The following is a 23,013-nucleotide window of genomic DNA, read 5'->3' on the forward strand; positions in this document are numbered from 1 at the left end:
AATGGTTCATAACTTTACCAATACAGATTTCTGTGTCAACCACAATATGACCTTATATTTCATTTCTTTGAAGCATGCAGTGCATTTGGAAATGACATCTTATTTTTATTTTATGAAAACTTTTTCACATTGCTTTTAAAACTACTTCTCAAACAGAAACTTAAATGCATACTTATAAACAGTGATTTATAACCATAATATATGCATACAAAGAGGAAAAAATTATTGCTTTTATATTTTTGTGCTTCACCTTTGGTGGCCTGAATTTCACAGTAAATGTAATGAGAAGTCTACCGTTGATCATAGTTAATAATCCACAAATCTTTGAGAATTCTGCATTTGTTTGTTCAAATACAGAAATCATGAAGTTATCATCATCAATTTATGGTGACCTTTCTTAAGGCTGGATACAAGTATTGAAATCAGCCTGCAGTGCAATGGGAATGAGGACACTTAGATTAGCTACCCAAAGATTTTGTATCATACCTCCACTGCATGGTAGCAAGGGGAAACCAATCAATACAAGATGTTCAAGCGGCAGATTTTAAATGGCTTGTTAATCTTAGGGAGACAAAAATCCTTTGGGTTATCAATTAAAAGAAAACTTTAAAAACATTTGATAACTTTAAAAATCTTATGTCTTATTTATTTAGGTATTTTTTTGATACCCTTTAGGTTTCTGAATACTTATACCCTAAGCAGTTCAGGTAATCAGAAGCATCTCCTGGCCACTTGGATGTCTGCTTTTCTGATTCATGAGTGGGTCTAATTTTGACAACAACCCAGACCCCATCAATGTTATGCCTGTCCAATATACAGAATTGAAGGGCATTGCGCAGGAACAATTATCATCATTTTGGCCTTGTATTGGTAGAAGAATCACTGAAGCTGAATATTGTGCAGGTTTTATTCCAAATATAAAGTTTGGGACCCACATGGACAATCCTACCACAATGTTAAAGATGTTGAAATAAACATCACATTTTATATAGTGGCCAATTAACCTTGTAACCCACTTGTGTTTGGGACATGGGAGGAAATACAGGCAGTGACAGGGAAAATGTACAAACTCCACTCTGACAGCATGCGAAGTCAAAACCCTAATCCTAGCTGAGTTGCCAGATCTGTGAGGGAGTGTTTCTACTAGCTGCACCACAATGTCACCCTAATCTGTCATTCTTGCCCTTTCTAGGATGTACTGTAAGTAGATCCAGGCACCCCTGATGATGTTGATTGTTAATTATTTCATAAGTTCAGAAGTAATCAGGAAAAGATAATAAACACCAATTTTGTCAGCAATTTGCTCATGCTGAGACAGATTTTAAAAATACACAAAAAATAAAGTACAAATTCCATGTCATCATGTGCAAGTAAAATATGGCATATCCTTACTGGTGTTTGAAAGTTTGGAATGGATATTCTAACAGAAATTCACAACATCAGAGACAGCTGCTTTCTCTCTATAATCAAATAGCTCTTCCTTGAACCATATTGCAAGTTTTGTCAATTAAGAGTATTAATGAGTTTGTCTATTAACTCCCAAGAAAAATACAAAGAACAGAAGAAACCACCATTTCTGGCCCTTCCCTGATCCCACTAAAACCTTTGACTCCCTCAACCAGGGGGAACCATAGAGAAATCCTCTCAAATATGGTTGTCCTCAGAAACAATTTCCCATTCCTGATCTGCTACATAATTATATCTAAGCCATGATTCTAACCAACACATTCAAACCCATTGATTGAAGCACCGTTCCTGCAGTTTGGAGACCCACAGAAATTCATCTCTATCTAATATTAGCTTCAAGATGGCAGGCAAGCTATGATACAGAACAACAGGTTCTTGGCCTCACACTCCACCTCATTGCAGCCCTGCACCTTATTGTTTACCTGCACTGCAATACTTCTATGGAATCTGTCATACAGGTAGAATACCCCTTATCACTGCTTGTTTGTGTGTCAGATTTTTTTTATTTTGGAATATATAATGAAATAGATTGGCATTTCCATCATTACAGACATTGAAGTTATGTGCTACTGGTAAACAGTTTTTGTCTTGCACTTGTTCATCACACATACTGCATGTAATTAACAGCAAAAATATTACATACCATTAATATAATGAAAATATGTGTGCAGGGCAACAAAAGCAGCACAACAGCAGCTGGAGAATACATTCATTAACTGATGAACAACAACAAACAACAGCATGCTTTCAGTCTCCACCTACGATGCCATGTTTTGATTAAAAGGTTACAGTACACTGTATTTGTATTTTATTTTGTTTTTATACCTTACACAAAACCTAAAAAAAAATCAGCATTGTAGGCTTGTTCTGGTATCAGGTTTTCATCAGTGACTATCTTATATAACCATATAACAATTACAGCACGGAAACAGGCCATCTCGGCCCTTCTAGTCCGTGCTGAACCCTTACTCTCACCTAGTCCCACCGACCTGCACTCAGCCCATAACCCTCCATTCCTTTCCTGTCCATATAGCTGTCCAATTTAACTTTAAACGACAACATCGAACCTGCCTCAACCACTTCTGCTGGAAGCTCGTTCCACACAGTTACCACTCTCTGAGTAGAGAAGTTCCCCCTCATGTTACCCCTAAACTTTTGCCCTTTAACTCTCAACTCATGTCCTCTTGTTTGAATCTCCCCCATTCTCAATGGAAAAAGCCTATCCACGTCAACTCTATCAATCCCCCTCATAATTTTAAACACCTCTATCAAGTCCCCCCTCAACCTTCTATGCTGCATTATCACCGGCATGTGACATGAAATTTGTTAACTTAGCAGCAGTAGTTCAATATATAATCTAGCAGAGAGAGAAAAATAATAATAATAAACAAATCAATTACAGTACATGTATATTGAATAGATTTTTAAAAACGTGCAAAAACAGAAATTCTGTATATTTTTTTTAAAAAGTGTGGTAGTGTCCAAAGATTCAATGTCCATTTAGAAATCGGATGGCAGAGGGCAAGAAGCTGTTTCTGAATCCTGGGGAAACTCATCATTGAATTTCTTTGCTGCTTCATGATCAGCAGACACTATATCATCACAAATATTCAAAAATGTAATGCCATGCCTTTTCTTAAACTTCTGCAACCAGCCTGCTGAATATTTACAATTACCTTCAATTTTCAGTTCATCGTAATAGATCTTTGTTTGTTTCATTATCAGCATGTGACATATGTTCACTCCACACTGACAAATCCACTCTTTCAATACACAATCAAAGTCTTCTTACTCACTTTATGCAGTGTGCTTTTTTAAATTTTTCTTTAATTTCTGTTCACTACGTATGTGAAGTTACTTTTCAGAACCGGCTGTGGAGTGACGTGATTTTCACTACTCGACAACTCTCAAGAAAAATACAAGAAACAGCATCAGCCATTTTTCTTGGCCTTTTTTAATCTTAATAAAATCTTTGACCATCAATCAGTAGAGCTGTTGAACTCTCCTCAAATGTGACTGCTCACAGAAGTTCATCTCCAGCCAATCTTACCTCCAAGAGGGCACGCAAGCTGTGATACAAACCAACAGATATATAGCAGAGCCAATTTTAGTGAAGACCAGTGTCAAACAAAGCTGTGACATTGGCTCGATGCTTTTCTTAGTCTTTCCTATCTCAATATTACACTTCAAATCTAACAAACCTCCCACAGGGTGGACCAAATGTACAAAACAAATAGGAAACTACTCTATTTACAACAACTACACTCCATAACGAAAGCTACCAATTCCCTAATCAAGTTTCGGAATGCAGATAATAGTTGTGTCATTATTAGAACCATATTTAAATTCCCTTACACTGTGCGTGATAGACAGTATGTCTTGATTTTGAAAGTTAAAATATACTGTGTACATGCTCTAAATACTCCTTTTCCAGTGTTTTTTTTACGGTTTTATATGATTGTCATAGAAATTTGTGGTCAGTCACCAGGGTGAAATATGCAGATAGCAGAGGTTGTACACAGGACTTCATACTTCATTTCTGAAGTTTGGTTCCATATTAGTCAATTAGACTGAATTTCAGAAGTGAATTACAATGTCTAGCTGCTATCTTACAGTATACTTATATAAACATTAAGGGTAAATTTATATTCCATTGACTCTCTACTGCTATTCACATTCATCAAAGTCACAACCTTTCTTTTATTGGTAATGATCATCTATAAATCTTGAATAATTGTTGCCACATTCTTCAACTGGAAAGGACAAGGGCAAATGAGCCAAGTTGGATAGAAGTTGATCTGATATACACATGAAAAATTTAAAGAAAGATAAAATATATTTTATTCAATGCAACATATTTCAAAAATAATATCTTCAAAGGTTGTGCTTTTGATAAAATCAATTTGAATTCCAACAGGAAACCATGACCCATTTATATAAAGGACCGACAATGACCAAGTTGTTAACCTAGAAGGCTTTCCCATGATCAATGCCTGCAATCTGATTGTAGCCAAGTTCCGAACCATTTGAAGTTACTTGAGGTTTCCCAACCATTTGAAGTTACTTGAGGTTCACATGCTTTACTACAAGTAGATCACTTACAGTACCTGCTGAAAATTTTGCAACTAAAGCATGTTAATAAATTTGATAGTAAATTCACCTGGAACCAAAGACTACTTTCAAGCTCCAGGGCTAGACTAAGATGTCAATGACCAACAGGCATTATAATTTAGCAGACTTCTCAGCATTTACTTATCAGATAAAACTTTGTTAGTGTTGCTACTTGGAATGATAATTATCATTAGTCACCATGATAACATTGCCAGGAATCTACTTATAGAAGAACTAACTGTACGACTCTCACATAATTGTTAATAGCCTAAATGTTTACCAATCAAGATAAATTAGTCAAGGGAAATAACATTAGAAAGTTCTGTAGGGTGTTTTATTTGACTCTATTTTTTGAAACTGCAGATCAAATGTACTGTAGTCTGGTTGCCAGATTTAGCCATACAGTTTTACTGCTTACAGCTTGTATTGAAATAGGTCATGCAATCCAAATACTTTTTGTTGAAGGATTATAGAGTGCCCCACAGTTTACTGGTTATACATTCAAAATGGCTGGTGGATTTTCTTTCCATGAATCAGTTTGATAACTATTTTGGGGAGTTAAATTACAAACATGTATTTGACATTGGTGCAAAAAAGCTAAGACCACTTTCAACTTTTTGATACTTATATTTATTTCAAACTAAAATGCAGTTCATGCAAATACGACATTAAAGACAATTTACGTTCATTGCGCTGCATAACCGTACAAATAGTTAATTCATAAATCTAACGAATGGCAAATCATTGAGAAAATTATTACTTCAGATTTGATTGAATATGCATAAACTAATTAAATACTTGTTCTGCTAATTTGTTCTTTAAATTGTAATTAGATAAAACTCTATTTCAAATGTTGAATTAGCCAATACATCAAAAATTGAAAATTTGTGTTTTTCCTTGTGAGCAGTCAGTTTCTTCCAGGGATTACATTAGAATTCATTTTTTTCTGTTTAATTCATACCAAAATAGTTTAATGTATTCCTAATGTCTTAGCAAATTTTTTTACCAACTAAAACCTCAATACAAGCTCCCTTAAGACTTCTCACCTACAGAAACAAATTTAAAAGTATTTATTTCCAAAGTTTGCATATGTTCCCATGTTCTACGTTGAGATTCATTTACTTGCAGGCATTAACCAGAAAAAAGAAATACAATAAAATTTTGCATAAACAAAGACTGACAAATAACCAGTCTACAAAAGATGACAAACTCAGCAAACAAAAATAATATTGAGAACATAAATTGTAAAGATCTTGTGAAAATTAGTCTGTAGGCTGTAGAATCAGTTTGGAGTAGTGGTCCACATCAGTTCAGGAGCTGGATAGTTGTAGAGAACCGAAGATTTCTGTACCTTATGACTGATGGTAGTGGCATGAAAAGAGTGGATGGTGGGTTTCTTTGATGATTGATGATGCTTTCTTGTGGCAGTGCTCTATGTAAATGTACTCAGTGGTGGGGTGGGGCTTTGCCTGTAAAGGACAGGGCTGTATCCACCACTTTCTGTACTCTTTTTCATTCCTGGGCATTAGTGTTTTCATACCAAACCGTGATACAACCAGTAAGGATACGCTTCACTGTGCATCTATCAAAGTTTGTCTAATTTTTTTGTGATATGTTGAATCTACACAAGCCTCTAAGGAAGTAGAGGCACCTTTGTGCCTCCTTTGTGATGTCACTCATGTGCTTCTCCCAGAAAAGATTCTCTGATATATTGACACCAATAATTAGGATATTTATTGCTAGTATGGAGAAAGAACTACAAAACTTAATTGATATAGTTGTTGAAGAAAGGGCAAAAATGGGTCTATCTATCAATTGCAAAAAGACAGAATATATGGTGATATCTAAAAAGAAGGAGAATCCTATCTGCAGGCTGAGAATAAATGGGGAAGACATAAAACAAGTACAGAACTTTTGCTACTTAGGAAACTGGGTGAGATCGGATGGCAGGTGTGACATAGACGTCAAAAGAAGAATAGGGATGGCAAAAGACACCTTTATGAGAATGAAGAGTATACTGATCAATACTAAACTAGGCATGACAACCCGCCTCAGAGTACTGAAATGTTACGTTTATCCAGTTATGTTATATGGCTCAGAATGTTGGACAATATCTAGTAACATGAGGAAACAAATTGAAGCAGCAGAGATGTAGTTTTTGAGGAGGATACAAAGAATATTATGGACGAAACGAATATCTAACGAGGATGTCATGAACAGAAGAAACACAAAAAGAGAAATAATGTGTGAGATCATGAAAAAGCAACGTAACTTCATTGAGCATGTGACTGGGAAAGAGGAGTTAGAATGCACGGTAATTATGGGAAAGATTGAAGAGAAGAAAGCAAGAGGAAGACAAAGACAAATGATGATGGTGACAGCAACCAGAGAACTAGAAATGAATACCAATGAATTGATCCACTTGACCCGAAACAGGAGTGTGTGGGCCATGGCAGTCAAAGCTCAAACTGGGCATGGCACCTGATGATGATGATGATGATGATTGTTCATCCTGATACAGTAGTCTGATACACCCAGCCCTCCTTTGTTATTGATGGCAGATGATTCAAACCTCACAGTGCTATTTTCTTATCTCTATTTGAAGCAGGGCATCTTTCAAGGATTTATCAAAAAGCAAATCTCTACCCAACTCTAGACATCTTTACTCCCCTTTCAATACTCGTAGCTTTCATCATTTATTCCCGTCACTTTGAGTATCATGGTGCGTTTATCTACATTAAACAAATAAATAAAGTGTCCATGCACTCATTCTATAGCAGGGATCTTTAGACATGATCTATTAACATGCAAGATGAGTTTCTTTGGTTAAAAAGTAGCATCTGTCTTTAATAAGTACAATTTAACATAAGCTTTAAAACGAAGCTCTAAATTGCAATGCAGTTATCAGCCTCCCAATTATCCAAAATTCCTTCTATAAGCTATTCATAGAATTGTGATGTATCCGTTCAGGGTATTCAGTCTATTGTGACTGTGCAGGTGTTTTGAATGAGCTGTTCATCCTTCATGCCATTCTTTTTCCATAGTTTCACATATTTATTCCCTTTAAGTGTATGTTCAATTTCCATTTGAGAGTTACTATTAAATGGATATCCACCATCCTCTGTCACACAATGTGTGGCCTCCAAACCAAACTAAAACAGTTGCCGCTGCCCGTAACCCTCCAAATTTGTTAAACTTGCATGACACACCCTTACTCCTGTAGTGATTGCTCCCAAAGTCAAATCCTTTATTCAATCCTTTGTTAGGAATTAGCAAACATACAGTCTTGACATAATTCAACCTAAACATACCCATGTGTAAGCTTAGCATAATTGAGCATTAGTGAAGGGTCAGCAAAAGATACGACCACCTTCGGTACCAAGCTACTACAAACTGCAAAGAACAAAGAATGGAGACGCAACTCCCTTCATTTTTACCACACCCCTCATGGGACTAGTTACCATAATAAATATAATAAACGTGCAACACAGAATACAATGCAAATAGAGAACAGATGCATGGCTCCTACACAGTTCATTCCAGAATGTGACACCTAAGTGCAAGATATTTTTTTCATTTCCCCTCTGTTCTTATAAAGCACAGAAGAGACTATCTGGTCAGTGCTAATTGTTAGAAAGGCAATTTCATCTGTTCCATTCCCCTCTTTCTTTCTCCAACATCCTAGAAGTTTTATTTTCCTCAGGTTACTTAGTGGCACATTTCTTTCTCCAACATCCTAGAAGTTTTATTTTCCTCAGGTTACTTAGTGGCACAGCAGTTAATGACACTTCCTGTCAGTTTCAGGATCTCAATTCATTCCTGATTATGGGTACTGTCTGAATAGAGTTTAGACATTCTTCCTATGGCATCAAAGATTTCTGCTGGATGTTCCAGTTCCCCACCCTCACATCAGAAAGACATGCTGGTAGTTTAACTGGCCACGGTAAATTTCCCTTTCGTGTAGGCAACTGGTGGTGGAACTGCAGAGGAGTTGATGGGCATGTGAGAAAAAGTGGGGCAAGAGTACAGGGAAAAAATGGAGGAGGAAATAGGGCTGATGGATTTATTTTGCAGGAGCTGGCATGACTCAATGGGCAGATTAACCTGCTTCTGTATTGTAAAAAAAGTAAGTACCTGTATGGTATGTCATGTGTGACGCCAAGCAGAGCTACCAGACGGATGATGCTAATGAGAGAGATAACAGAAGACAATGGAGAAACATTCAAAGTGCTAATGAGAGAGAAGAGAGAGATTAACGGGAAAGAAACACAATTCAGATATTGACAGACCGGTTGCTTTGAACCTGAACTGTTTGAAGTTTGATGGACAGGTGATACCCCAGCAGGGGGATAAAAGGAGCAGGTTTGCTAAGGCACGAGACACGCCACAAGACCCTGGAAAGAGCAGTGTGCCCCCACAAGTGGTGGGAGTTTGGAGGACCAGTTCGCGGGAACCGATCAGAGGCTCACAGGGTGTAAAGTTACGATCGGTGGGAACCTGGGGTGTGTGTCCGCCCTTGCCTGGGTGCCGGGTTCACTGCCGAAGAACGATCGTATCCGGAACGGAGGGGTCACAGTTGGTGACCACAGCAGGATTAGAAGACATCAAAAGGTCTGGCCGAAACCAACTGCGAAGACATCAAAAGGTCTGCCTGAAACCAATTGCATATCTCTCTCTCTCTCTCTCTATCTCTCTCTCTCTCTCTCTCTCTATCTCTCTCTCTCTGTCTTCTCCCCCCCCCCCAACGGTACAACAGCAGCAATTACTTTGAACTGCACTAAACTGAACTGAACTCTGCTTCACTTAAGACTGATCATTTTACCCCTAGACTGCGATAGAGCTTGGTTGATTCCTATTACCATAGTTCTGTGTATATGTATGTATTATCATTGCTAACCTGTTACATTTATATCCTTACGATTAGAGTACTATGTTACTTATTTCTTTAACAAAACTTTATTAGTTCCTAGTAATCACAGACTCCAACGAGCGTTCCATTTCTGCTGGTTTGGCAACCCAGTTACGGGGTACGTAACAGGTAAAACAATCTTAGGCTACAATCCAGTTGATTGGAAATCCTGCTGGTTTGGTATCTAGCTTACTGTGTAATGTTTACCATGTTCCCTTTCCACTTACCTTGGCACATTATCGGCACCCAATTGCCCGCCATTGAGAACATCTACCATAAACGCTGCCTGGGCAGGGCAAAAAGCATTATCAAGGATGCATCTCACCCTAACCATGGACTTCTTACTCTCTTCCCATCCGGTAGGCGCTACAGGTGCCTCAGCTCCCACACCAGCAGGCACAAGAAGAGCTTCTTCCCTGAGGCTGTGACGCTGCTGAACCTCTCATCACAGCGCTAAGCAGTATTGCATCCGTATTGTACTGTCTCAGTACTTTTATATTTGTGTGCCGTAGCACTTTTTTTATTCGCAGTTATTTTGTAAATAACACTATTCTTTGCATTTCTGCCCAGATGCTAAATGCATTTCATTGGCCTTGTATCTGTACTCGGCACAATGACAGTAAAGTTGAATCTAATCTAATTTCCCATCCCCCCTTTCAGACGTATCCTAGTTTCTGCACTCACTTTCAGTTCCTGGTTTCCATGTTTCATTTCCACTCACCAATTCAATTTCCATACTTCCCTTTCTACACACCTGGGTTCCAGCTCCCACATGCCCTCTCTATTCACCTGATTCCCAATTCTCACACTCCCTTTCCATTCACCAGGATTCTAGTCCCTCACACTCCCCATTCACTGGAGTCATACTTTCTGCACACCCTTCAACACACTGGAGCTTTGATTTCCGCACTCCCTTTAACGTAAAGGAGCTTCATTTCTATACTCCCTTATCACTCACTGGGGCCCAATTCCTGCAGTCCCTTTCAACTTGCCTAGTGCATTGGGTAATTCATTTTCTTATCGTTATGTTTAATGGCGGTCGGCAGACCAACATAAGATGCATTACTGCCACCTGCTGAGCATCATTCAAGCGCACCGAATACTTTTCTTCCAGAAAGTTGTCCATCACCACCCTTTCGGATTTGTGTCACTACAATCCAATGTTCCCTCTGAGGGGTGTGCGTGTCACACATTTGCATGTTTTACTACCAGCACACACAGGAATTTAAATTGCTCACCCTCTACCTCATTTGCATGCTAAGTATATTTCATGATCGCATACGATTACATTTTCTTACCTGGTTTCTGATGCCGACAATGTTGAGAACATGGAGTTTGCAATGAGTTCTCTGCAGCTTTTAGAATTGGCTTATTTATAATGTTGTCACTGGGCAAAAGTTGCACGGCAGGACATTTTCGTCATTACAAATTAGAGGGAACATTGCTACAACCCCACATAGTACTATGAGCGTTAAATTCTCCTGAACGTTAGCTAACAAATTTCTAGCATTGCATTATATATAAAAAAAAGAGAAAAGTTTAAGAACCTTTCTTTGAAGTTGAATATTATTTACTTCTCCTTGGAAAGCATCATTAATATCTTCTGGAGTTAAGTCTTTTATCTCTAGATGTTTTTTCTGCAACTTTTAATATAATTTTATATTTTTCTGTCCTACTTTTAGTTTGTGCTGTACAATTTACCACATCTGCCATAAAAATAATAAATATTAATTTATCAACAATCAAGGAACCCTTTGTTCTAACATCATGTGCTTTATACACTGACTTTAATATATCTGTATTCTGAATATTAATTGGACCAATTGACACATTCTTCTGTACTTTCTTAAGTGCTTCTGCATATGATATGCCCATTTCTATCCAAACAATTTTCTTATATACAGGACACCCTGCATAAGCCGAGCTTTGTTCCCCTCCACAACTGCTACAATTTGGTCTAATGCCTTCTCCACAATTACCATAATCATGTTCTCCAGCACATCTACAACATCAGTTTTTACCCCTACACAGACCTGCCACATGACCAAACATCTGGCACTGAAAACATCTCAGAGGGGCCAGTACATAGACTCAAACCATGTAACTCATATAACCTAAATGAATCCTATCTGGCAAACTTTTTCCATCAAATTTAATCAACACCAATAAGCTATCTGTTCTTACTCCACCACAAAAGTCTTAAACGTTTAGTGTCCACAACATTTCATCGATCAAATTATTTTTAACTTAGTAGTGCATGGATACATCTAGAGGCACTCCGATGGTTACCTCCCTCCCTTCCACAGCTTTATCCCTAAATCTTTCTCACATTACTTACAATCTTTACAAAACACAAAGAATGTACCCATCTCTTGATATCTCAATATCTCCTAACGCTTTTTTTTTTCAAATGCTCAGTTAATCTAAGTGGATTGATGTTAGAAACAGGTCCACATTCAGCAATACCTTAAACTCTTCCCTTCTTCTTTTATTAAATCCTGTCTACTGCCTTTATCACTGGATGATAAGCCACAATCCTCAATTCACCAATTATTTTTCTGTTGCCCAGAAACCTGCAATTTGCCTTTCTCCATGGAAGTCACATCACCCAATACCATCTCCTGTCTTCTTCATCACTTCCTGACATCTCTGTCTCCCTTCATGCCTGAGAGCAACTCCCAACAGCAGATTCAGTCATTTGCTCCAACTTCAAACTGAACTCCACAATTCGTGATTTTACTGTGTAACATCTTAAATGGGTGACAGGGTAGAGATACATCTCTACCAAAGGAGGTGTAAGATGCTCCTTTCCTCCACTAGCCTGCAGGTCACCCTTAGGCAAGGTGTAGCACCAACTTAGCCCCCCAGTTTGGATCATGTGAAGCCATGGAAGCAGGTGGTGGATGGTCATCTCAGCAGCTGGTGCATGTCATGTCCAAAATCAATCATGGTCATGATCACACACACAGCACATGATGATGATGATGATGATGATGAACATCTTAAGGGTGAATTTAAAGAGTTTTAAGATAGTAATAGAAATGCGTACAATCGTCAGGAAAATCTGCTTGTTTGACAGCACCAAAATCCCAGGTGTTCTGGATTATTGGTATTTTACTGATGGAGTTCTTATTTTGAAGTATTTTATTAAAAAAAGTCTCTCGCATCTACACAAACACCATGGCCTGAGGAGCCTGTACTTGAACTGTACTGCTCCTTCTCCCTTGTATCATTTGTCCAAAACTTAATCCTTAAATCTATACCCTTATCTTTGAAAGATGGGCAATAGAAATGACAGATGAAAAATAACAATAAATTGGCATGAACAATACTCAGTTTATTTGCAAACAGTATGCTAAAACTAGAGCAGCACATTGGGTCAGCAGTAGTTCTACTGCCTCACAATTCCAACAAGCTAGGTTTGATCCTGATCTCCCATCCTGTCCGCAGAGTGCTTGCATGCTCTTTTTATTCTCTTTTTATTCTGTTGTTCCATTTTCTTACAACATCCCAAAGATATGCAGTTCTTAGATTGCTATCCCTAGTGTAGGAAAATTGGGTAAAGCTGATGTTCTTGTAAGAGAGAACAGGTTCCAAACAATAAGTGGGAAATGGGATTGCTTTTTGTCTCCATCTTCTGAGGACAAATGTTTCCCACTGTACAAAGTCAAGATGTTAACTACAATTCCTCCCTCTCCACCTTCAATAGGCACTGTGCATTTTCTGTGCATGCTCCTTTATTATACAAGTGTGGTGGTTTATAAGAATGATCATTCAGAGAAACTTACAGTAGATTATGTCTATTCCAGCTCTTAAAAGATCTTATTGAAATTGCATCTAGTGTCTTTGGGAAATCTGAGCTAACTAGTACTACTGTGGTATTTAGAGTCAAGACCTCCACTCACTGGTATAGCACAGCTGTATTCAGGGCTTGGTATGGACTTGGAAAGAGGTTCAAGCAAGAAATAGGGTTTGAAATTGTTCCTGGTTCTGGGTATCTGGCCCAAGGTTCCTGGGTCTGGCATCAAGATGCTCTGGGAACATATATATGGCCCAAGTACTTCTACCAGATTTTGCCAAAAAGCAGCCTTTTTTAAGAATGTGGGGTTGTTGCAGGTATTTTCAACCACGTGACTGGGCAGCTAACATAGCAAGTTACCAAACAGGACAGAAATGGAACTTACAGGGTGGCTGGAATAACAAGTGATCTCAGACCACAGGAGGCCATCCCATGGGCTGGATCCAATCCGAGAGCTTTGTTGTAAATCAGTTCTGAAAGGCATTAAAATACCTTCCTCACCCTGCATTGTTTTAATTATCTATGACCACTGTGGGCAATTGATCAGTGTTTCAGATTTGAGAAGACTGACAACTTCTGTTTTTCCAATCTCCTTCTGTTCCAATGTAAGTTAATTATCCTAATTGACTATATTGACATACTTAGCACCAAGAAAATATGTTTGGTTGCCACAAAAATTCATTGGTACCATTAACGTTATGCTACTACTTAAATAGATTTCCTATTAAATTTTCTGGCAGTTTAAAAAATATTATGTGTGTAACCTACATAGTTACTGTTGGAATCCACTTTTTTCGTGAAAACAGTATTTGTGTATTATTGTGTGGCTTTAATTATAATTCTCAATTGGTGTGTGAACTTCAACACAGCATATATGCATTTTACTTTGCAGAGACTGCAGCATGAGGTAAAACATCTTGTAAAGGAAGAAACACCTGGGTTGGCAAATACTTAAAAAAAAATTTGCGTGGAAGTACTCCACATGTGGAACAGGTGGTAAAGGTTTTAAAGCTGGACTTGGTTATTTCATAATGTAGAACAAAGTAATTGTAAGCTTTGCTTTTATAATTTATCTAAGGTACAGATGAAAGGTTTTAGAACACATAGCTTTTAAACAAAGTGTATATGTATGTAGATGTGTCTGTGCAGCACTTTCAATGCAATTTGATTACTTAAAGAACCTCTGTTTCAATACATGAAATCTCTGTAATGAAAAGCCATAAAATAAGATGAATCCATCTGTTCAAGGATAAAATCTTATGATGTTTGGTACGAGGTGGGGATGAGAAACATTCAAATATAATTTGTCCTTTTTCATTCACAGACCATGTCAGGCCTAGCTGATGAGACAGCAGGAGACCTCCCTGTGAAGGATGTAGGCATGAGCCTGGCTGGAACTGGTGCAGTGCAAGGTTTGGAGCACCTGCTAATCATTACTAGAGCATACTTTGATCAATGTATCCATTAGTTTTACCTCATAATATCATCCTTTTATGATACCATTGATCCATGTGGTCAGGGTTTACTGATTAACATCACAATTGAATATTTGCTGGTGCTGATTGTACCCTTCACCTGCCTTGTGCAAGTAAAGATATAGTCTTGTTTCATGATTGTGTGTCTCTGTAACATCCTGTTACCTTAAACAGAAGTCATTCTGATTGCTGTTTTAAAACTTACATTTCCTTTCTTCCCTTTTCTGTTAGGGAGATTTTGCATTAAGAAAATTTAAGAATATATTATCTTAAACTAACTCCATATGTGATTCTTGTGTTCTTTGATCCTAATCCATACTAGTCTGCTTTGGAGAACAATAGAGTCAGAATATTGGTATCTGTATTCTGGATCATAATTTTTTTTTGAGAATAGTAGCCTTGACCATTCACCTCAGGGATATTTTGTTCTGTAGTATTAACTATTTCTCATAAATAATCAGTGGCTGTTAATGCTAATATAATGTGGAGAAACAGATGAGACCTATCAAATGGGTCTCTAGCTGCGAGGGGTGAATCACGTGTGAATGCACAAAAGATTGTGGATTTTAAACTCAATGGAAGTTCATCTTTAGAGGAGGTTCATCATTGTGATACAGTTTAAGGAAACTTTTTTTAAATTTTGTATGCACATGCATGCACTTTGTTTGCCAGCCAGAATGTGAGCTCTGATGAATTTGAATAGATAGAAACATAGAAACAAAGAAAACCTACAGCACAATACAGGCCCTTCGGCCCACAAAATTGTGTCGAACATGTCCCTACCTTAGAACCACCTAGGCCTTACCCATAGCCCTCTATTTTTCTGAGCTCCATGTAGCCATCCAGGAGTCTCTTAAAAGACCCTATAGTTTCCGCCTCCGCCTCCACTACCGCCCCTGGCAGCCCATTCCACACACTCAACACTCTCTGCGTTTTAAAAAAAACAACAACTTAACCCTGACATCTCCTCTGTATCTACTTCCAAACACCTTAAAACTATGCCCTCTCATGCTAGCCATTGCAGCTCTGTGGAAAAGCCTCTGACTATCCACACGATCAATGCCTCTCATTATCTTGTACACCTCTATCAGGTCACCTCTCATCCTCCATCGCTCCAAGGAGAAAATGTCAAGTTCACTCAACCTATTCTCATAAGGCATGCTCCCCAATCCAGGCAACATCCTTGTAAATCTCCTCTGCACCCTTTCTATGGTTTCCACGTCCTTCCTGTAGTGAGGTGACCAGAATTGAGCACAGTACTCCAAGTGGGGTCTGACCAGGGTCCTATCTGGCTACAACATTACCTCTCGGCTCTTACACTCAATCCCACGATTGATGAAGGCCAATGCACCGTATGCCTCCTTAACCACCCAGTCAACCTGCGCAGCAGCTTTGAGTGTCTTATGGATTCGGACCCCAAGATCCCTCTAATCCTCCACACTGCCAAGAGTCTTTCCATTAATGCTATATTCTGCCGTTATATTTGCCCTACCAAAATGAACCACTTCATACTTATTTGGGTTGAACTCCATCTGCCACTTCTTATCCCAGTTTTGCATCCTATTAATGTCCCATTGTAACCTCTGACAGCCCTCCACACTATCCACAATACCCCCGACCTTTGTGTCATCAGCAAATTTACTAACCCATCCCTCCACTTCCTCATCCAGGTCATTTATAAGAATTGCAAAGTGTACCGGTCCCAGAACAGATCCCTGAGGCACACCACTGGTCACCGGCCTCCATGCAGAATATGACCCGTCTACAACCACTCTTTGCCTTCTGTGGGCAAGCCTGTTCTGGATCCACAAAGTAATGTCCCCTTGGATCCCATGCCTCCTTACTTTCTCAATAAGCCTTTCATGGGGTACCTTATCAAATGCCTTGCTAAAATCCATATACACTACATCTACAGCTCTACCCTCATCAATATGTTTAGTCACATCCTCAAAAAATTCAACCAGGCTCATAAGGCACGACCTGCCTTTGACAAAGCATGCTGACTATTCCTAATTATATTATGCCTCTCCACACTTTTCAGTCTACTGCAAGTCATCCCTACAATCGCCAAGACCCTTTTCCGTAATGAATACTGAAGCAAAGTATTCATTAAGTACCTCCGCTATTTCCTCCGGTTCCATACACACTTTTCCACTGTCACACTTGATTGGTCCTATTCTCTCACGTCTTATCCTCTTGCTCTTCACATATTTGTAGAATGCCTTGGGGTTTTCCTTAATCTTGTCTGCCAAGGTCTTCTCATGGCTCCTTCTGGCTCTCCTAATTTCATTCCTAAGCTCCTTCCGGCTGGCCTTATAATCTAGATTCCTATCATTACCTAGGTTTTTGAACCTTTCGTAAGCTCTTCCTTTCTTCTTGACTAGATTTACAACAACCTTTGTACACCACAGATCTTGTACCCTACCATCCTTTCCATGTCTCATTGGAACGTACCCACTCAGAATCCCACGGAAATATCCCCTGAATATTTGCCACATTTCTTCCGTACGTTTCCATGAGAACATCTGTTTCCAATTTATGCTTCCAAGTTGCTGCCTGATAGCCTCATATTTCCCCTTAATCTAGTTAAACGTTTCCCTAACTTGTCTGTTCCTATTCCTCTCCAATGCTATGGTAAAGTAGATAGAATTGTGACCACTGAGAGACCTGACACCTGACCAGGTTCATTTCCCAATACCATATCAAGTACAGCCTCTTCTCTTGTACGCTTGTCTACATATTGTGTCAAGAAACCTTCCTGAACACACCTAACAAACTCTACCCCATCTAAACCGCTCACTATAGGGAGATGCCTATTATTATTATTCAATATTTGGAAATTAAAATCTCCCACCACAACAACCCTGTTATTATTACCCCTTTCCAGAATCTGTCTCCCTATCTGATCCTCGATGTCCCTGTTACTCTTGGGTGGTCTATAAAAAACACCCAGTAGAGTTATTGACCCCTGCCTATTCCTAACTTCCACCCACAGAGACTCCGTAGACAACCCCTCCATGACTTCCTCCTTTTCTGCAGCCGTGACACTATCTCTGATCAACAGTGCCACACCTCCACCTCTTTCTGAAACTCCCTATCCTTTCTGAAACATCTAAAGCCTGGCACTTGAAGTAGCCATTCCTGCCCCTGCACTGTCCAAGTCTCTGTAATGGCCACAACATCATAGCTCCAAGTGCTGGTCCACGTTCTAAGCTCATCCACTTGATTCATAATACTCCTCGCATTAAAATAGACACATCTCAAACCATTGGTCTGAACGTGTCCCTTCTCTATCACCTGCCTATCCTTCCTTTTGCACTGTCTCCAAGCTTTCTCTATTTGTGAGCCAACCTCTCTTTCCTCTGTCACTTCAGTTCAGTTCCCACCCCCCAGCAATTCTAGTTTAAACTCTCCCCAATAGCCTTAGCAAACCTTCCCGCCAGGATATTGGTCCCCCTTGGATTCAAGTGCAACCCGTCCTTTTTGTACAAGTCACACCTGCCCTAGAAGAGGTCCCAGTGATCCAGATATCTGAATCCCTGCCCCTTGCTCCAATCCTTCAGCCATGCACTTATTCTCCATCTCATTCGATTCCTATACTCACTGTCACGTGACACAGACAGTAATGCTGAGATTACTACCTTTGAGGTCCTGCTTCTCAACTTCTGTCCTAACTCCCTGTGGTCTGTTTTCAGGACCTCCTCCCTTTTCCTACCTATGTCATTGGTGCCAATACATACCATGACCTCTGGCTGTTCTCCTCCCCACTTCAAGACATCGTGGATGTGATCAGAAACACCCCGGACCCTGGCATCTGGGAGGCAAGCTACCATCCGCGTTTCTTTCCTACGTCCACAGAATCGCCTGTCTGAGCCCGTAACTATAGAGTCGCCTGTCATTGCTGCTATCCTCTTGCTTTCCCTATTATTCTGAGCCACAGGGCCAGACTCTGTGCCAGAGGCACAACCATAGTTGCTTCCCCCAGGTAGCCCATCCCCCCCCCAACAGTACTCAAGCAGGAATACTTATTGTTAAGGGGGATAGAAATTTAAATACAGTTCTTTACTAGGTTTGACACAGAAGGATAACATTTTATTATATCATTACAAAGTATTCAATTATCTGTAGTTAATTCAGATTATTAGAATAAGAATCAGGTTTATTATCATCATAAGATGCTGGAAATACTCAGCTTTATCATGAAATTTGTAATTTTGTGGTAACAGTACAATGCAATACATAAAAAAACACTTTAAGGTACGATTATAAATATAGTAAAATATAAATACCAAGTACTAAGTAGGTAAATGGTAGTGTTCATCAACTGTTCAGAAATCTGATGGTGGAGGGGAAGAAGCTGTTCCTAAAATATCGAGTGTATGTTTTCTAGCTCCTGTTCCTCCTCCCTAATGTTAGCAATGAGAAGAGGGCACCTCCTGGATGGTGAGGATCCTTAATGTTGGATGTCAGCTTCTTGAGGCATTTTGAAGAAAGTACATTGTTAACATGTTAAAATGTTGAGTCTTTTGAAATGAGAATCTCAATGCATCCCAGCATTAGAGAGAATAAAGGAATTTGGGTTCTTGCTCTCCAGGATATAGTCAGCTATGAAGCAAGGTTAGAAAATTCAACAAGGCTATATAATGCAGATATAAACAGACATAAAGGAATCAGAGGCAGATTGGTGGGCATAGGTATTGGAATGAAAAATCCACAAATTTGGGCAATTACGTAGAACCATAGTAACTCAGAGGAAAGTGTACCCAAGTTGAACAGAGTATAATAGTTTAGTCAAGGTTATTTTGCAGTTATGCCTGGGAAGCCAATTGGTATGTAATATGATTAGTGTTAAAATGAATAAAGTCACGGAAATGAGTGAAAGTAAAGTGAGAGCAGTAAATGGTGTTCAACACTGACTGTTCCAGAACCAGTGCAATTAGGCACAGGGAAAAATATCCACTGCTTGGGTAAGCTCAGGGGGCACCATGTATGAAAGCACAAGAATTGTTTGTAAGAGGGAAGTAAGATACAAACACCTACTTGCCACCAGAGATAACTGGAATTTTATTTTGTTGCATTTTAGCAGTAGTCCCACCTAAAAGCAACAGCCAATTAAGAATGGGGTTGCCAGCAGTCTCATACTTAAGAAGATTTCTGGAATCCAAAATAAAAACATTTGGTCAAGAAAATGAAGGATGGAGTGGTTTTCAGGAATTCTTAGGCCAGCCAGAACAGAGAGGGACAGAGGTACAGAGGGATGTTGGGGTTCAGGTCCATAGTTCACTGAAAGTAGCTGTGCAAGTGGATACAGTAGTAAAGAAGGCATATTTGCTCCTTACATCTTTATAATCGTCCTTGATTATGCTCTGCGTCAAGCTACCAAGGATCATGACAAGTTTGGTTTTACCATAAAACCAGGGCGAACCAAAAAGGTCAGGCCAGCTACACTCACAGATCTCGATTTTGCAGATGACGTAGTCCTGCTCTCTGACCAGATGGAGGAAGCACAGCAGCTACTGACAAAAGTAGAAATAGAATGCAATAAAGTTGAAGTTCACCTAAACGCTAAGAAGACAGAGTACATGGCGTTTAACTGCGACGAAGGTACTCTCAAGACCGTAGAGAATGATACCATTAAGAAAGCCTTTGACTACAAGTACCTCGGGTCAAGAATGATGAGTTCGGAGAAGGACGTAAAGATACGGAAGGCGCTGGCGTGGAGGGCTGTGAACGACATGAAGGAAATCTGGAAGTCAAACCTGACCAGAGGGCTTAAAAAGAGGATTTTCATAGCAGTCATAGAGTCCATTCTCACGTGCGGATGCGAGACGTGGACACTCACCAAGACGATGCAAAAGTCTCCAGATGATTGCTGGACACAAATGCTCTGGATGACTCTTGATGTGAGCTGGCAACAAGCACATGACAAACGTTGAGCTCTATAACAACCTACCGATGCTCTCCACTAAAATCGAGGCGAGAAGACTGCAACTAGCGGGGCACTGTCAATGCCACCCCGAGCTACCTGCCAGCCTAGTCATCATATGGGAGCCCAAGCATGGGAGGATGAACCCTGGGTGCCCTCCCAAGACTATGGTCAACACGCTCCTAGAAGACAGCGGCGCGGCTAATGTAGATGAACTGAACACACTGATGAGGGAGAGGGAGAAGTGGAGAGCCCACCATCATGCCCGACACCAGCCCCTAGGCCTGAGTCGACGTAGTAGTAGTAGTATTGGTAGGGGTGTTGAGTGTAAGTAAAGCAGTAGCTGTATAAAACTTCAGTCAGGTCACACGTGGAGCATTGTGTGCCGCTCTGGTCATCATTATAGGAAGCATGTGGAGACTGCAGAAGAGAATTACCAGGATGCTGCCTGAATTAGAAGTTATGAGCTATAAGGAAAGGTTGGATGAACTTGGAAGCTGAGGGGAAACGTGATAGAGGATTTTAAAACTTAAGATGCAAGGATCTTAGACTGTTGAAATCTCTTATCTATGGTTTCTATGTCAAACACCAGGGGACATGCTTTTGAGATTAGGAGATAAATTAAAAGGTGTCATTAGGAGTAAGTTTAAGGAAATGGTAGGATTTTGTTGATAATATGGTTGGTGGAAGATGGAAGTATCCTATACCAGCGGTCCCCAACCACCGGGCCACGGACTGGTACTGGGCCGCAAAGCATGTGCTACTGGGCCGCGAGGAAATGATATGATTTGGCGATATGAGTCAGCTGCAGCTTCCCTCATTCCCGGTCACAGCCACTGTTGAGCCATTACGCATGCGAGGTCATTAACCGCACGTCATCCATGTCAACGCGGGAAAGAGATCAACTCCTCGAGCTTGCAAATGACGGCAGGCTGAAAAGTATGTTTGACTTAACATCTTTGCCGGCATTCTGGATCAAAGTCAGGGCTAAATATCCTGAGATAGCCATGAAAGCACTGAAAACGTTGCTTCCATTTCCAACATTTTTCTGCGAAGCAGTGTTTTCTGCAATGAATGCAAGGAAAACTAAATTGCGGATTAGACTGGACATAAGGAACCCCCTTCGAGTATCACTGTCTCCCATCACCCCTTGATGGCACCGTCTTGTTGCAGGGAAACAAGCCCAGGGCTCCCACTGATTCAGCGATATTGGTGTGTTGCACTGATTTTATATGCCCATATGGGGAAAATATGCGCTGTGTGTTTAATATCCAAACGTTACTTAAAATGTTATGATGCTATTGACTTACTTATATAACCATATAACAATTACAGCACGGAAACAGACCATCTCTGCCCTTCTAGTCTGTGCCGAACGCTACTCTCACCTAGTCCCGCCGACCTGCACTCAGCCCATAACCCTCCATTCCTTTCCTGTCCATATACCTATCCAATTTTTCTTTAAATGATAATATCGAACCTGCTTCTGCCACTTCTACTGGAAGTTCGTTCAACACTTACTTCAAGCTCCCCTGTCGTCCCCGGATAATTGACTTATCACTATATTCATGCGAGGAAATTATGCACTGTGTGTTTAATATTAAATTCATTAGATAAACCCTTTTAGAAACAAAATTGAGTGTTTTAGCCACTTATCACCTATATTCTGGTCGTGATTAATACCCCCCCCCCCAAACAGAATCACCAAAAAGGATTTGCAGGGGGAAAGAAATCGGCAGGTCACGACGCGCATGGGCACTGGTGCCCGTGCAAGGTTTCATAGTCATTGTAGTCTTTTTCAGGATAAACACAACGTATTTGACTGATACTCTTGTCCGTTGGCAACCCTAGCCCCCGCCCCCCCCCCCCCCCCCCCGGGTCGGCCGGTCCGCAAGAATATTGTCAATATTAAACCGGTCCGCAGTGCAAAAAAGGTTGGGGACCCCTGTCCTATACCAAATTACTTCTACACTACCTGTACTGAAAAGGCTACTGCTGTTTACTGATTCTTCCCAAATCTCCTTTTCCTTTTAACAGAAAGCCTCATGAACGGTAACCCCACATATTTCCTAATAATATTCCCAGATGTGACAGTATTTTGATCACTAAAGTGTTTTGACACCAGCTTGACCTATGTTAGAATATTGATGTTAAAGTTCTTAATCTCATTTTCAAAATTAAATCATAGAAGATGTAATGAGTTTTGCATGCGACTTACAGTGAGTTAATTTTGGAAGATTTATGAAACCAGCTTAGAATGTACAGCTAATAACTACTTTGCTTTCTAGTATATCAATGGATGGCAATTAACATTTTGTGCATCCTT

The 23,013-nt window shown here is 39.8% G+C and overlaps 1 protein-coding gene across 6 annotated transcripts in view; it reads left to right on the plus strand.

The window, feature by feature from the left end:
- Positions 1 to 23,013, plus strand: part of rpgrip1l (RPGRIP1 like) — a 193,869-nt gene that overhangs the window by 15,206 nt on the left and 155,650 nt on the right. For all 6 annotated transcript variants that reach the window (XM_072279557.1, XM_072279560.1, XM_072279561.1 and 3 more), the window contains one exon: positions 14,611 to 14,698. In XM_072279557.1, the coding sequence (XP_072135658.1) occupies positions 14,611 to 14,698 (88 nt within the window). The remainder of the gene's footprint in view (positions 1 to 14,610; positions 14,699 to 23,013) is intronic.

Source organism: Mobula birostris, chromosome 15 (genome assembly GCF_030028105.1).
Source record: "Mobula birostris isolate sMobBir1 chromosome 15, sMobBir1.hap1, whole genome shotgun sequence".
Classification (NCBI taxonomy): domain Eukaryota; kingdom Metazoa; phylum Chordata; class Chondrichthyes; order Myliobatiformes; family Myliobatidae; genus Mobula; species Mobula birostris.